This window comes from Pleurodeles waltl, chromosome 10, assembly GCF_031143425.1.
Source record: "Pleurodeles waltl isolate 20211129_DDA chromosome 10, aPleWal1.hap1.20221129, whole genome shotgun sequence".
In the NCBI taxonomy this organism is placed as follows: Eukaryota; Metazoa; Chordata; class Amphibia; order Caudata; family Salamandridae; genus Pleurodeles; species Pleurodeles waltl.
The window spans coordinates 13,190,596-13,206,219 of NC_090449.1; the positions used below are offsets into that span (position 1 = coordinate 13,190,596).

The 15,624-nt window shown below is 44.5% G+C and overlaps 1 protein-coding gene across 13 annotated transcripts in view; it reads left to right on the top strand.

The window, feature by feature from the left end:
* Positions 1 to 15,624, top strand: part of ATP2B3 (ATPase plasma membrane Ca2+ transporting 3) — a 536,302-nt gene that overhangs the window by 491,572 nt on the left and 29,106 nt on the right. For all 13 annotated transcript variants that reach the window (XM_069209397.1, XM_069209399.1, XM_069209393.1 and 10 more), the window contains 3 exons: positions 1,867 to 2,058; positions 11,198 to 11,411; positions 13,512 to 13,723. In XM_069209397.1, coding sequence (XP_069065498.1) covers positions 1,867 to 2,058; positions 11,198 to 11,411; positions 13,512 to 13,723 — 618 coding nt within the window. The remainder of the gene's footprint in view (positions 1 to 1,866; positions 2,059 to 11,197; positions 11,412 to 13,511; positions 13,724 to 15,624) is intronic.

Here is a 15,624-nt window from a genome sequence, read left to right on the forward strand (position 1 = left end):
CACCACACATTAGTGCCCTAGAATCAGGTTCACCACACGTTAGTGCCCTAGAATCGGGTTCACCACACATTAGTGCCCTAGAATCAGGTTCACCACACGTTAGTGCCCTAGAATCGGGTTCACCACACGTTAGTGCTCTCGAATCGGCTTCACCACACGTTAGTGCTCTCGAATCAGGTTCACCACACGTTAGTGCTCTCGAATCAGGTTCACCACACGTTAGTGCTCTCGAATCGGCTTCACCACACGTTAGTGCTCTCGAATCAGGTTCACCACACGTTAGTGCTCTCGAATCGGCTTCACCACACGTTAGTGCTCTGGAATCAGGTTCACCACACGTTAGTGCTCTGGAATCGGGTTCACCACACATTAGTGCTCTAGAATCGGGTTCACCACACGTTAGTGCTCTGGAATCGGGTTCACCACACAGTGCTCTGGAATCGGGTTCACCACACGTTAGTGCTCTGGAATCAGGTTCACCACACGTTAGTGCTCTCGAATCGGCTTCACCACACGTTAGTGCTCTGGAATCAGGTTCACCACACGTTAGTGCTCTGGAATCGGGTTCACCACACGTTAGTGCTCTAGAATCAGGTTCACCACACGTTAGTGCTCTCGAATCGGCTTCACCACACGTTAGTGCTCTGGAATCAGGTTCACCACACGTTAGTGCTCTGGAATCGGGTTCACCACACGTTAGTGCTCTGGAATCGGGTTCACCACACAGTGCTCTGGAATCGGGTTCACCACACGTTAGTGCTCTAGAATCGGGTTCACCACATGTTAGTGCCCTAGAATCGGGTTCACCACACATTTGTGTTCTGGAATCGGGTTCACCACACGTTAGTGCTCTCGAATCAGGTTCACCACACGTTAGTGCTCTGGAATCGGGTTCACCACACAATAATGTTCTGGAATCGGGTTCACCACACGTTAGCACTCTCGAATCAGGTTCACCCCACATTAGTGCTCTGGAATCGGGTTCACCACACGTTAGTGCTTGGAATCTAGCTCACCACACGCTAGTGCTCTGGAATCGGGTTCACCACACGTTAGTGCTCTGAAGTCACACATTAGTGCTCTAAAAGCATGATCACCACACATTAGTGCTTCAAATGTATGTTCACCACACATTAGTGCTCTGGAATCTAGCTTCATCATATATTCACATCAGTGATTGCCAACACCATCCACAAGACAAAGAGGTTGCTCCCGCAGGCCCGGTACAGCCTCATTGGGCGTAGCTCTGTGGTGGAAACTCTGATATGTTGAAGGGGGTATCATAAGAGGCAAGCAGGAAGGGTTGTAGGAAAAATCAGACACCAGGTCTGAAACCTGCCACCCTTATGCTGCAGTTCATGTACATGGCCACACTGGTGCCACCCACAATGCAGGATAAAATATCAGGCTGAAAACAACCCTTCTTAAAGGAATATAGGGTGAGAATTGGGGCCACTAACAAAACATGGCCAACACCACAGCCCTAACTGGGGTAGTTTTACACACCCAACCCCAATGACACATTCTGTGTAATAAAAGGTATCTGAAAAACTGATGCAATCCACATTTCAGGATGTAATTGTGTTAATGCAGTGTGCTTGTTAACTCTAATATACAGAATAGGACTGGCTTATAGGGATCCAGGTGACTTCCAGAAAGGCTGCTGGTGTCTTGAGTGGCTGGTAGAGCTTGTGAAAGATGCTCACATCATATGTTCCCAAGACACTCTGGCTTCTTTAGGAAGCACCAAACAATTTCAGTGATGCAGTAATCTGCTTGTTTGTGCAACACTATTTCTCTGTGACTTAGCTCTGCACAACTTTGAAACAGCTTTTCTAACATGTCACTTTTGGCTTCACCTTCTAGGGCTTAGCAGGTACAGATGTGGCCAAGGAGGCATCCGACATCATCCTGACAGATGACAACTTCTCCAGCATCGTCAAAGCAGTGATGTGGGGCCGCAATGTGTACGACAGCATCTCCAAGTTCCTGCAGTTCCAGCTGACTGTCAACGTGGTGGCTGTTATTGTGGCTTTCACCGGGGCATGCATCACTCAGGTGAGTGCAGACTTATAAGTACAGGAGCTCCCCCGAACCTCCTCATGTTCATTCACTGTCCTTGTATCGACTAGTATGGACATCATGCAATAGAGTGTAGACTCAATGATTGGAACAGATGTGGGGACCCCACTGACCAGTGTGAGTGTACAGTGGAACTGCTATGGGAACCTATTTAGCTCCCTCTTAGGACTTCTGCATCACAGTATCAAGTAGCGTGTCACAAGGAGTTCTTTGAACACATGTTCAATCACCAACTTCAGGGGGCAGGCTTCAATGGCTCAATCACTGCGTGTGGAACACAAAAACGTACGTGCGTGTGTGGATGTGTGTGTGTATGTGTGTGCGTGCGTGCACACTGAATACACAATTGATAGTTTGATACCTTGCGGAAGGTTAGAAGTCATGCAAAACAGACAAACCAACATAATCTAAAACAGCACACATCATAACAAAACATGACACAATGCAACTACAGAACAATATCATATTTGAATATAACATATTATACTGGACCGAATGAAAGAAAGTTGAGCCACTTATGTTGATCAGTGTGTACAGTCAACATAGAGGCATAAAATCAAGCTAATAATGCATCCACTTCGACTGATGGAATACGGAATGATGACGATGCCTTTAAATAGAGACATGGTAAATAACGCAGGAGGCCTAGGTGCTTTTGAAGCCGAATGAAGTGTGTGCCTTTAAAAACACGGTGGGACATTTGTTTACACACTGGTAGGGTTCCACCCACCCATCCCAAATTTATTTAATGCATTACAGGTATATGTTGGAACTATATTAGATAAGTGGTGGGTTGCAAACGTTAAAAGACACAACAAACAAAAAAAAATCTGGTTGTGTGGATGTCTTCTTAGCGATCTTGTTTTGAAGAAAAAAAAACGCCGTCAAGCTACAAAATGCAATTACATCTTAAGTAGCAAACACACACTCAATGAAATATAGATCCTTCAGAAGATGTAGTGTGCCCATAAAAATATTAACAAAAAAGCCATTTTAAACCTGCACCTGCAATTATTAACCTTAAATATGCCCACATCCTCGAGTGTGTAAAAAAGATGTACCGAGGGCACTTGAAGCTAACTATTTTTTTTTTTTAAATCCATTCGCATAACTATTTTATGTGGTGATGGGTCTGTCCGGTAGGTGGCAGTGTTAGCCTATAAATGTAAGGACATGTGTTAAAAATATGGTATAAAAACGAAGAAATTAAAATAAATACATAAAATGATGGACATTTAAATTTTTGGCATGCAGAAAGATGGGGAGGTTTCCCATCCCTCATCTTCAGACACCTGTACCTTACCAGTGTTTCACCTTATAATGAATGTGTCCTTTTCAGTCAATCAATCAATCAGGATTTATAAGGTGCAGCAAATCACCTGTGAGGGTCTCAAGGCGCCGGAGTTGCTAGCTGCTTTGTGGTGCTCTATTCATTTGAACAGCCATGTCTTGAGTCCTTCTCTGAATTCCTGGAGCGATGCGGCATTCCCAAGGGGCAGGGGAAGGTCTTTTCAAGCTTTGGCCACCAGGTGAGAGGAGCATCGGTGGATCCGGGGGTGCCTACGAGGAAGGCGAATCGCAGGTGTCTGGTCGGTTGGTGGAAGGTCACTCTCAGTAAAAAGTTGCCCACTTCTCTGCACCAGGAGAATATCTTCCATGTAGAAATACTTAAATCAGTAAATCGGTGAAATCTCATTTGTTATTTAAATGAGGTTCTCGCCACCATACCAGTGCCTTCTCTTGCCTTCCAATATGTCTGCTGTGTGCTTATCACAGGACTTCAATGAGCCTTTTACATCCTTGCTGCCAACACACCTCAGCAAGTTAAGCACATTTTTAGTTTTTTAATCTAATGGTGTTGCTTTTAAACCTAATCAGACACATGATTTTGAAACCTATTGTTACCAAGTCTTTAAAATATACATAGAGTGGACTTTGGCTACACTCAGAGGATTAAAGTTTTCTCACCCAAAACTCCTGGTTGCGTGGCTTGTCATTCCCCGCCTGTGAAGGGCTTTTATTGAAATACGTGAGAAACTATTTTACATCGGAAAAGCACATTTCATCATCTCACTGCCTGTCACGTTCTGTGCAGAGAGAAATCATTTTTTTCTCCACCTTTGTCACAGTGAATAGGCAGGGGGGTATTTTGGATGCTAAACACCCCTAATATATTTTTTGATGAGTAGTTGGGTACAGGTGCTTTCAGCTGGGTATGGGTGAAGGGTCTGTCTGATATTCACCTGGACTTTTTGCATACATAATGAGAAAAGCACACACACACTCTCTCATCTCTGTTTTGAAAGCCATACAAAATTTGATTATTTTACAAAATATTCTATATTCTCTCACTTAGTACCCCTACCAATCCACATTCCTCTCCCTTTCCACTGCCCCTTAAGCCCCTCTCATGCGCCCTGCTTGACCATTTTTCCCAAACATTGAACATCCTGTCATCTTCAGAATCCACGAACCAAGAGAGAAAAATCTGGACAGAGGATTGAAGTGGGACTGGGGTGTTTTGAAGAATTCGGGCAGTGGGGTGTAAAACCGGACCCTGCAGTCTACCACAGAACCAGTGAAGGGTCTGCGGCTCACCACAAACCTACTCCACAGAGCAGAGGGCTTCAAGGGCCCAAAAGCCTAGCCCTGGGCACTGAAGCTTGCCTGAAACATAGGTTCACTGCTGAGGCTGGGCCTTCCTCATTTCAAAAGCTGGGGAAAAGGTCTAAAAAACACGAAATGAAAAAGTAGCAAGGTCTTTGGTTTTAATTTTAGTGTCCTCGGAGAAAGCAAACTTAGGGCCTGATTTCGATCTTGCGGGGAGGGGCATAATCCATCACAAACGTGGCAATATCACATCCGCAATATTACAATCCCATTACATCTTGTGCAGGTCATGATACGGCAGACGGGATATCCGTGACACTTGTGGTGGAGTATTCCAGCTGCCAAAATCTATATCAGCCCTAAGTCCTGAAACTGAGAGTCATCCCCGAGGAGGCGGGTTTACAGCAAATCCCTGTTTTATCCGCTGAGCTAGATTTCAAGGCGACCCTAGTGTGGTCTTCAATATGGTACTACTGGATAGAACACTTTAGGCTAAAGTTGGTGTCGGATTCACCCGCTGCACTGCTGCTGGGTCTGGAAAGGACACGCAGTGTAGCATAAACATTTTAATGCATCTCTAGCTCTATGCAATAAAGTCTAGTTAGTCTAATGCAAAGATAGCCTTCCCCATCGCAATATAATCCATTCTACTACACTGCAATATATTCCAATCTAACTAGGAAAATCCTGGACTAGTGCACTGCACTATACGCCACTTCAAAGTACACAGGGATGGTCTACTACACTGCAATATATTCCAAACTCAATAGGAAAATCCTGGACTAGTGCACTGCACTATACGCCACTTCAAAGTACACAGGGATGGTCTACTACACTGCAATATATTCCAAACTCAATAGGAAAATCCTGGACTAGTGCACTGCACTATACGCCACTTCACAGTACACAGGGATGGTCTACTACACTGCAATATATTCCAAACTCAATAGGAAAATCCTGGACTAGTGCACTGCACTATACGCCACTTCAAAGTACACAGGGATGGTCTACTACACTGCAATATATTCCAAACTCAATAGGAAAATCCTGGACTAGTGCACTGCACTATACGCCACTTCAAAGTACACAGGGATGGTCTACTACACTGCAATATATTCCAAACTCAATAGGAAAATCCTGGACTAGTGCACTGCACTATACGCCACTTCAAAGTACACAGGGATGGTCTACTACACTGCAATATATTCCAAACTCAATAGGAAAATCCTGGACTAGTGCACTGCACTATACGCCACTTCAAAGTACACAGGGATGGTCTACTACACTGCAATATATTCCAAACTCAATAGGAAAATCCTGGACTAGTGCACTGCACTATACGCCACTTCAAAGTACACAGGGATGGTCTACTACACTGCAATATATTCCAAACTCAATAGGAAAATCCTGGACTAGTGCACTGCACTATACGCCACTTCAAAGTACACAGGGATGGTCTACTACACTGCAATATATTCCAAACTCAATAGGAAAATCCTGGACTAGTGCACTGCACTATACGCCACTTCAAAGTACACAGGGATGGTCTACTACACTGCAATATATTCCAAACTCAATAGGAAAATCCTGGACTAGTGCACTGCACTATACGCCACTTCAAAGTACACAGGGATGGTCTACTACACTGCAATATATTCCAAACTCAATAGGAAAATCCTGGACTAGTGCACTGCACTATACGCCACTTCAAAGTACACAGGGATGGTCTACTACACTGCAATATATTCCAAACTAAATAGGAAAATCCTGGACTAGTGCACTGCACTACACGCCACTTCAAAGTACACAGGGATGGTCTACTACACTGCAATATATTCCAAACTAAATAGGAAAATCCTGGACTAGTGCACTGCACTACACGCCACTTCAAAGTACACAGGGATGGTCTACTACACTGCAATATATTCCAAACTAAATAGGAAAATCCTGGACTAGTGCACTGCACTACACGCCACTTCAAAGTACACAGGGATGGTCTACTACACTGCAATATATTCCAAACTCAATAGGAAAATCCTGGACTAGTGCACTGCACTACACGCCACTTCAAAGTACACAGGGATGGTCTACTACACTGCAATATATTCCAAACTCAATAGGAAAATCCTGGACTAGTGCACTGCACTACACGCCACTTCAAAGTACACAGGGATGGTCTACTACACTGCAATATATTCCAAACTCAATAGGAAAATCCTGGACTAGTGCACTGCACTACACGCCACTTCAAAGTACACAGGGATGGTCTACTACACTGCAATATATTCCAAACTCAATAGGAAAATCCTGGACTAGTGCACTGCACTACACGCCACTTCAAAGTACACAGGGATGGTCTACTACACTGCAATATATTCCAAACTAAATAGGAAACTCCTGGACTAGTGCACTGCACTACACGCCACTTCAAAGTACACAGGGATGGTCTACTACACTGCAATATATTCCAAACTCAATAGGAAAATCCTGGACTAGTGCACTGCACTACACGCCACTTCAAAGTACACAGGGATGGTCTACTACACTGCAATATATTCCAAACTCAATAGGAAAATCCTGGACTAGTGCACTGCACTACACGCCACTTCAAAGTACACAGGGATGGTCTACTACACTGCAATATATTCCAAACTAAATAGGAAAATCCTGGACTAGTACACTGCACTACACTTCAAAGTATACAGGACTGGCCTACCCCCCTGGAATGTAATACAATACAAAGACGGAAGTCCTGGACTAGTTCACTGTACTATACTGTACTTCAAATTGCAGTGCTTGCTTACTACACTGCAGTTGAGTCCAACCTAAGAAGAAGAAAGTCCAGGAATAGCCAACTGCACTATACCTCAAAGCACATCATGCTGTCCTGTTCCACTGCATTATAGTCCAATCTAAGGAAGAACGCCCAGGAATAGTCCACTGTACCATACTTCAAAGCACATCATGCTGTCCTATTCCACTGCATTACGGTCCAATCTAAGGAAGAAAGTCCAGAAGAAAGCCCAGGAATAGTCCACTGCACTATACCTCAAAGCACATCATGCTGTTCTACTCCGCTGCATTACGGTCCAATCTAAGGAAGAAAGTCCAGAAGAAAGCCCAGGAATAGTCCACTGCACTATACCTCAAAGCACATCATGCTGTCCTATCCCACTGCATTACAGTCCAATCTAAGGAAGAAGGTCCAGGAATATTTCACTGCACTATACCTCAAAGCACATCATGCTGTCCTGTTCCACTGCATTATAGTCCAATCTAAGGAAGAACGCCCAGGAATAGTCCACTGTACCATACTTCAAAGCACATCATGCTGTCCTATTCCACTGCATTACGGTCCAATCTAAGGAAGAAAGTCCAGAAGAAAGCCCAGGAATAGTCCACTGCACTATACCTCAAAACACATCATGCTGTCCTATCCCACTGCATTACAGTCCAATCTAAGGAAGAAGGTCCAGGAGTATTCCACTGCACTATACCTCAAAGCACATTATGCTGTCCTACTCCACTGCATTATAGTCCAATCTAAGGAAGAAAGTCCAGGAATAGTCCACTGCACTATACCTCAAAGCACATCATGCTTGCCTATTCCACTGCATTACAGTCCAATCTAGGGAAGAAAGTCCAGTAATAGTCCACTGCACTATACCTCAAAGCACATCATGCTGTCCTATTCCACTGCATTACGGTCCAATCTAAGGAAGAAAATCCAGAAGAAAGCCCAGGAATAGTCCACTGCACTATACCTCAAAGCACATCATGTTGTCCTACTCCGCTGCATTACGGTCCAATCTAAGGAAGAAAGTCCAGAAGAAAGCCCAGGAATAGTCCACTGCACTATACCTCAAAGCACATCATGCTGTCCTATCCCACTGCATTACAGTCCAATCTAAGGAAGAAGGTCCAGGAATATTCCACTGCACTATACCTCAAAGCACATTATGCTGTCCTACTCCACTGCATTATAGTCCAATCTAAGGAAGAAAGTCCAGGAATAGTCCACTGCACTATACCTCAAAGCACATCATGCTTGCCTATTCCACTGCATTACAGTCCAATCTAGGGAAAAAAGTCCAGGAATAGTCCACTGCACTATACCTCAAAGCACATCATGCTGTCCTATTCCACTGCATTACAGTCCAATCTAAGGAAGAAAATCCAGAAGAAAGCCCAGGAATAGTCCACTGCACTATACCTCAAAGCACATCATGCTGTCCTACTCCGCTGCATTACGGTCCAATCTAAGGAAGAAAGTCCAGAAGAAAGCCCAGGAATAGTCCACTGCACTATACCTCAAAGCACATCATGCTGTCCTATTCCACTGCATTACAGTCCAATCTAAGGAAGAAGGTCCAGGAATATTCCACTGCACTATACCTCAAAGCACATTATGCTGTCCTACTCCACTGCATTATAGTCCAATCTAAGGAAGAAAGACCAGGAATAGTCCACTGCACTATACCTCAAAGCACATCATGCTTGCCTATTCCACTGCATTACAGTCCAATCTAGGGAAGAAAGTCCAGGAATAGTCCACTGCACTATACCTCAAAGCACACCATGCTGTCCTATTCCACAGCATTATAGTCCAATCTAAGGAAGAAAGTCCAGGAATTGTCCACTGCACTATACCACAAAGCACATCATGCTGTCCTATTCCACTGCATTACAGTCCAATCTAGGGAAGAAAGTCCAGGAATAGTCCATTGCACTATACCTCAAAGCACACCATGCTGTCCTATTCCACTGCATTACAGTCCAATCTAAGGAACAAAGTCCAGGAATAGTTCACTGCACTATACCTCACAGCACATCATGCTGTCCTATTCCACTGCATTACAGTCCAATCTAGGGAAGAAAGTCCAGGAATAGTCCACTGCACTATACCTCAAAGCACATCATGCTGTCCTATTCCACTGCATTACAGTCCAATCTAAGGAAGAAAGTCCAGGAATAGTCCACTGCACTATACCTCAAAGCACATCATGCTTGCCTATTCCACTGCATTACAGTCCAATCTAGGGAAGAAAGTCCAGGAATAGTCCACTGCACTATACCTCAAAGCACATCATGCTGCCCTATTCCACTGCATTATAGTCCAATCTAAGGAAGAAGGTCTTGCAGCAGTTCACCACACTTAAATCTTAGGGCTGGCCTACTCCACTGCAATATAATCCATTCATAAGAAAGAAATACTTAAGTCTGCGGCACTATACCCTATTTCAAAGTACTTAATGCTGACTTTCTCCACCTTTATAAAGTCCAGTCTAAAAAAGAAAGTCCTGGATTAGTCCACTGCACTATACTGCACTTCAAAGAACACATTGCTGACTTTCATCATTACAATTTATAATTCAGAATAAAGTCCCGGACTAGGCCACAGCGCTATACTCTACTTCAGAATACACAATACTGCCCCTGCCCAGAAAAATATGGCCCAGTCTAAAGAAGTTGATTATGGCCTAATCCACTCTAAAATATTCTAGTTTGATGTGCTTTCTAACACAGTAGCCTGCCATATTTATAAACTCAAATACAGAGAACTTTTTGCTGCCCTCCTGTGCTCCACTTTAGGAAGCCGCGGTCCACAGCATTCACTGTCTACGGCAATATATCTCAAGGTAGTTCAGCACATGGAAGAGATTTCACACTATACCGCAAGGTAGTCTAGAACATGGAAGATACTTCACACTATACCGCAAGGTAGTCTAGAACATGGAAGATACTTCACACTATACCTCAAGTCAGTCCACCCCGTGGAAGACCTCACACAAAATCTCAAGGTAGTTCAGCATGTGGAAGATACTTCACACTATACCTCAAGGTAGTCCAGCACACGAGATACTTTACACTATATCTCAAGGTAGTCCAGCACATGGAAGATACTTCACACTATACCTCAAGGTAGTCCTGCACTTGGAAGATACATCACACTATACCTCAAGGTAGCCCTGCACTTGGAAGATACTTCACACTATACTTCAAGGTAGTCCTGCACTTGGAAGATACTTCACACTATACCTCAAGGTAGTCCTGCACTTGGAAGATACTTCACACTATACCTCAAGGTAGTCCAGCCCATGGAAGATACTTCACACTATAGCTCAAGATAGTTCAGCACGTAGAAGATACTTCACACTATATCTCAAGGTACTTCAGTACATGGAAGATACTTCACAGTACACCTTCTTGCACCCTTGCCAATCTCCAAAAACACCTTAGTCATTTTTACTGACAGGCATCGATTATTAATAATTTGAGTTTTCAGTGGTCGACGGCTACTTTTCATATAGCAGCATCTCAGTAACACCGCAGAAATACATCAGTGCTGTCTCTTTAAGGTTAAGTGAGCTCAGGCTGATTGTCGACTTTCTGCACTCTCCCAGGTTCCAGAAGAGTTTCTGGTCCAGTTTTGAATTTTATCATCATAAAATACATCTCATGTTCTTTTGTGCTTATCACCTTCTTCTCTCATCTCAATCCTCAGGACTCCCCCCTCAAAGCTGTCCAGATGCTGTGGGTCAACCTCATAATGGACACCTTTGCATCCCTGGCTCTGGCCACGGAACCGCCAACGGAGTCTTTGCTGCTGCGCAAACCCTATGGTCGGAACAAGCCCCTCATCTCCCGTACCATGATGAAGAATATCCTCGGCCACGCGGTGTACCAGCTTGTCATCATCTTCACGCTGCTGTTCGTGGGTACGTGGGCAACGAGTGCCGCTCTACTAGAATCGGTGGGGATTGCCTGAGACAGGGCAAGAAATGCCTCACTGGCTCATCTTGCACTACACAGCATCTGTGTTACGTACATCTTAAAGACATAGGGGCATTTCTGAAGCCCTGTGTGCCACCACTGCGATACTTTTTGCGATGCACCGGCAGCGCACAGTTCAGACCCGTATCTACAAGGCCACGCAAAGTCATTTTGCGTGGCATTTCATGGTCTTGTAGATATAGTGTAAGGCAACGCAGCACGTGTTGCTGCGCTGCCTTACACTGCGTCAGGGAGGATGTTCCATGGGCATTGCATGGGTATTGGTTTTGATGCATTCCCAGATTTTCAAGAAACAGCTCTCAGTCAAAGTGCAGACCAGGAGCAACCCACAGACAGCAGAGATGTTACTCAAATACACTCCTTTTAAAAGGATCGGATTTGAGATGCAGAGCTCATTCTGCACAGATAACAGACTTTCCTTACAGAGCATTGATATCTCTTAAATTCATACTGAACATGGAGAACAAAGCCTCAGAGAAAGAGAAGCCCCTCTCTTCACAGACATCTTACACAACGAGGAATGAGATGACTGGACTTTACCAAATAAAGGTAGACTTCGAGTTAACCACATCTTATTGACTCGTGCACAGCAGGAGAGATCAGAGCTACCACTAAAGTTACAAATATCTGACAGTCTGGGTCAGCATAGCTATTCCCCAAGTTACAAAGATCTTACTTCGTTAAGTCATCCCTAAGGTTAAACAGCTCTCAGCAAGGTCTCAGAAAACAACACTGGGCCAGATGTAGCAAAATCCGATTTTGCGACTTGCAAATTGCGAGTCTCAGCGACTCGCAATTTGTAAGTCGCAAAATCGGATGCAGAATGGTGTCTCAGACACCTTCTGCGACTCGCTATGGGGTCGCAAAGACCCACCTCATCAATATTCATGAGGTGGGTCGCATTTTGCGACCCCATAGCGAGTCCATGCACTCACAGGGATGGTGGCCTGCTGTAGTCAGCAGACCTTCATGTCTGTGACTGCTTTTTAAATAAAGCAGTTTTTCTTTTCATTTTGCAGCCCGTTTTCCTTAAAGGAAAACGAGTTGCAAAATGAAAAAAATACCGAAACCATTTGGTTTAGTTTTTTTCAGAGTAGGCAGTGGTCCATAGGACCACTGCCTGCTCTGAATAAATATTTTTTGGGACATTCACAAAGGGGAAGGGGTCCCATGGGGACTCCTTCCCTTTTGCAAATGAGTTACCACCAGTGTGACACTGGTGGTAACTGCGAGTTGGTTTGCGACCGCATTCGCGGTCACAAAGCAACTCTGAATTGCGATGCGAGTCACAAATAGGAAGGGAACACCCCTTCCTATTTGCGAGTCGCATTCCCAAATTGCGAGTCGGTACCGACTCGCAATTTGGGAATGAGCATCGCGTGAGGCCGTTTGCATGGCGCAAACTGCGTTTTTCGCAGTTTGCGCCATGCAAATGGCTTGCTACATCTGGCCCAATATCTCTTGTATTAAACAAATGAGTCTGACAGGTGAGCTATTCCTCATGTTACACAGATTTCAGAAATGCTTCATACCCCAAAGCCATCTCTCTGCGGAAACTAATTTTACAGACTCGGCCTAATTTAGATTTCAGCTGACATGTTACTCTGTCACAACAGTGATGGATAGACCTTCCGCCAAAATATAAATCCCATTATACCCTAGGAGATTTATATTTTGGGGGACGGGTTATACCTCACCATTGTGCTAGAACAACCTGTCCATTGAAATCTAAATACAGCCCATAGGCCCCAGAAAACAAGGCTATTCTTGAGACTACCCAGATATTGTAGGCTCTGGCCTCAGCAGAGTCCTGCTCATATGTCATCAGATGACAAACAATCAAATGGTATTGACAACTCAACAGTGATGGCCTGCACAAAAACACATACTTACCACTGACCAGCAGTCCTGTTTCTCTAGTTGGACCAATATAGAGTTTGTGAATTAAAATGCACTCTTGAGCTAAGTTTTTCTCCTCAGAGATGTCTTCCATACCCTCTTCCTCCCCATCTCTGCATTTCCAGGTGAACTGGTGTTTGACATTGATAACGGCCGGAACGCCCCTCTCCACTCACCCCCGTCAGAGCACTACACCATCATCTTCAACACCTTCGTCCTGATGCAGCTCTTCAATGAGATTAATGCCCGCAAGATCCATGGCGAGAGAAATGTCTTTGACGGCATTTTCGGCAACCCCATCTTCTGCTCCATCGTGCTGGGCACTTTTGGCGTTCAGGTAAGCCTGGGAGGAGAATGTCCCAAGGTCTGGAGGAGTGGTGGCGCAGGAAGTGTAGCATGCGGGGCTCGGAAGGATGCAACTGTGAACGTTTGGAATAGGAAAGATGGACCCTGAACATTTGTGGGGACGAGCAAGGTGACAAGGTGTAGAATGACCTCTCCAAGACTTGTGCTATTGTAAGTCTAAGATATTAAGGCCCATATTTATACTTTTTTAGCGCCGCATTTGTGCTGCTTTTGGACGCAAAAGCAGCGCAAACTTACAAAATACACTTGTATTTTGTACGTTTGCGTCGCTTTTGCGTAAATAAAATTACGCAAATGCGGTGCTAAAAAAATATAAATATGGGCCTACCTTTGTATCTTGGCACAATGTATCTGCGGTTTGAGAGTATCCTCTCAATTATTAGGACTACTACCAATAATTATGCGGCAACGGGCCAGATTTAGAGTTTGGCAGTCAGAGTACTCCATCACAAATGTGTGGGGGGGGAGGGCTCCCTGTTTGCCACATCCTCATTTTGCCTGTCCTATTGAGATTCAGCGGGGTTGGGCATGTCAGCGTTCCCTCACTGGCTCCATCAATGGAAAGCTCTCGCCAGTGGCCTGATGGAGAGCTGCCTTTCCAAGTAAGGGCTTCACACCACCCGCCTTATTTAGGGCAAGCAGTCTGACATCTTTTTTTTCTATCAGTCATTGTCGGGGAAAACCTGAAAGTCACGGACAGAAAAATTAAAACAATGACCCCCACACAAAGGCAAAAATATAACCACAGTGACAGCAGATCCTCTGAAGGATACAGAGATCCCCACTAGGCCAACAGTGATCTCTAGATTTGGTGTGGGGGGGATAGTCTGTCAGGGTGGCAGATGTAGTGGCTTCCACCACGCTGACCGATAGCCTACCACCCACCAAACTCTAATGGTGTCATGTCTTTAGGAGCCTTCAGGTTTGCAGCACCTATGAGTAAAATTGTCAGTAGTAATGGTGGCGAATACACAGGAGAATGTTTCAGAAATATTTATGGTTTACCTATACATATTCAATTGTATTGTTGCACGATGAGCATCTGGTGGTATAACCACTCCGCAGACCATTGCATGGTACGCCTTGGTCCTCAAACATACACTGAAGTATATAGGGAGCTACTCGCTGCATCTGTAGGTTTTTAGTCTTTACTATGAAGTGATATCACTAGCCGGCAAAAGTACAAAACAAAAATGTAGTAAATAAATGCATTTTCAGGCTGATTCTCATCAAAGAACCCTAAATGTCAATGAAGTCAGCTGAGAATGGTCAGTCACAGGATTTGGCTGACACTTCTCAGAGTCTGAACATGTATCTCAGAATTCACTGGGATTTGTGTCATCTAGTGAATCCCTGAGCTTAAGTTGGCATCTCCCTCTTTCCTGGCATCAAACCCACAATACCGGGAGGGGGCCAGTGAGTCTCAAGATTCACTCATCTACCCTCACTGAGTACTTTCAGTTTTACACCTTGAGTATCAGGGTAGCTGGAGGATAGTTCGGTTGGACTCTTCCTTGAGGTCAAAAAGCGATTTTTGAGACAATGCATGAGAAAGACTGCCGTAGCTAGGAAAGCTAGTGAAAAGATGTGGGATATCTAGATTGGCATTTCCCCATTTCTACTCACCTTACCGCGTGTGAAGTTAGGAGCAGTGCATGGTTGGGCCATGCAAAATGGTTTGCACAACTGCCCTTAAGTAGTCAATGATCATTTGTTTTTAGCAAATGTTTGAGGCTTTTGTGAACCTATGCTACTGACTTATGAGCTAACAAAATCACGGACTGTGTGTGTCCAGCAGATAGTTTGATGGCCACCTTAACGCAAGTCAGTGGGCAGTTATTACAGGGAAAAGAAAGGGATCACTCCTCAGAC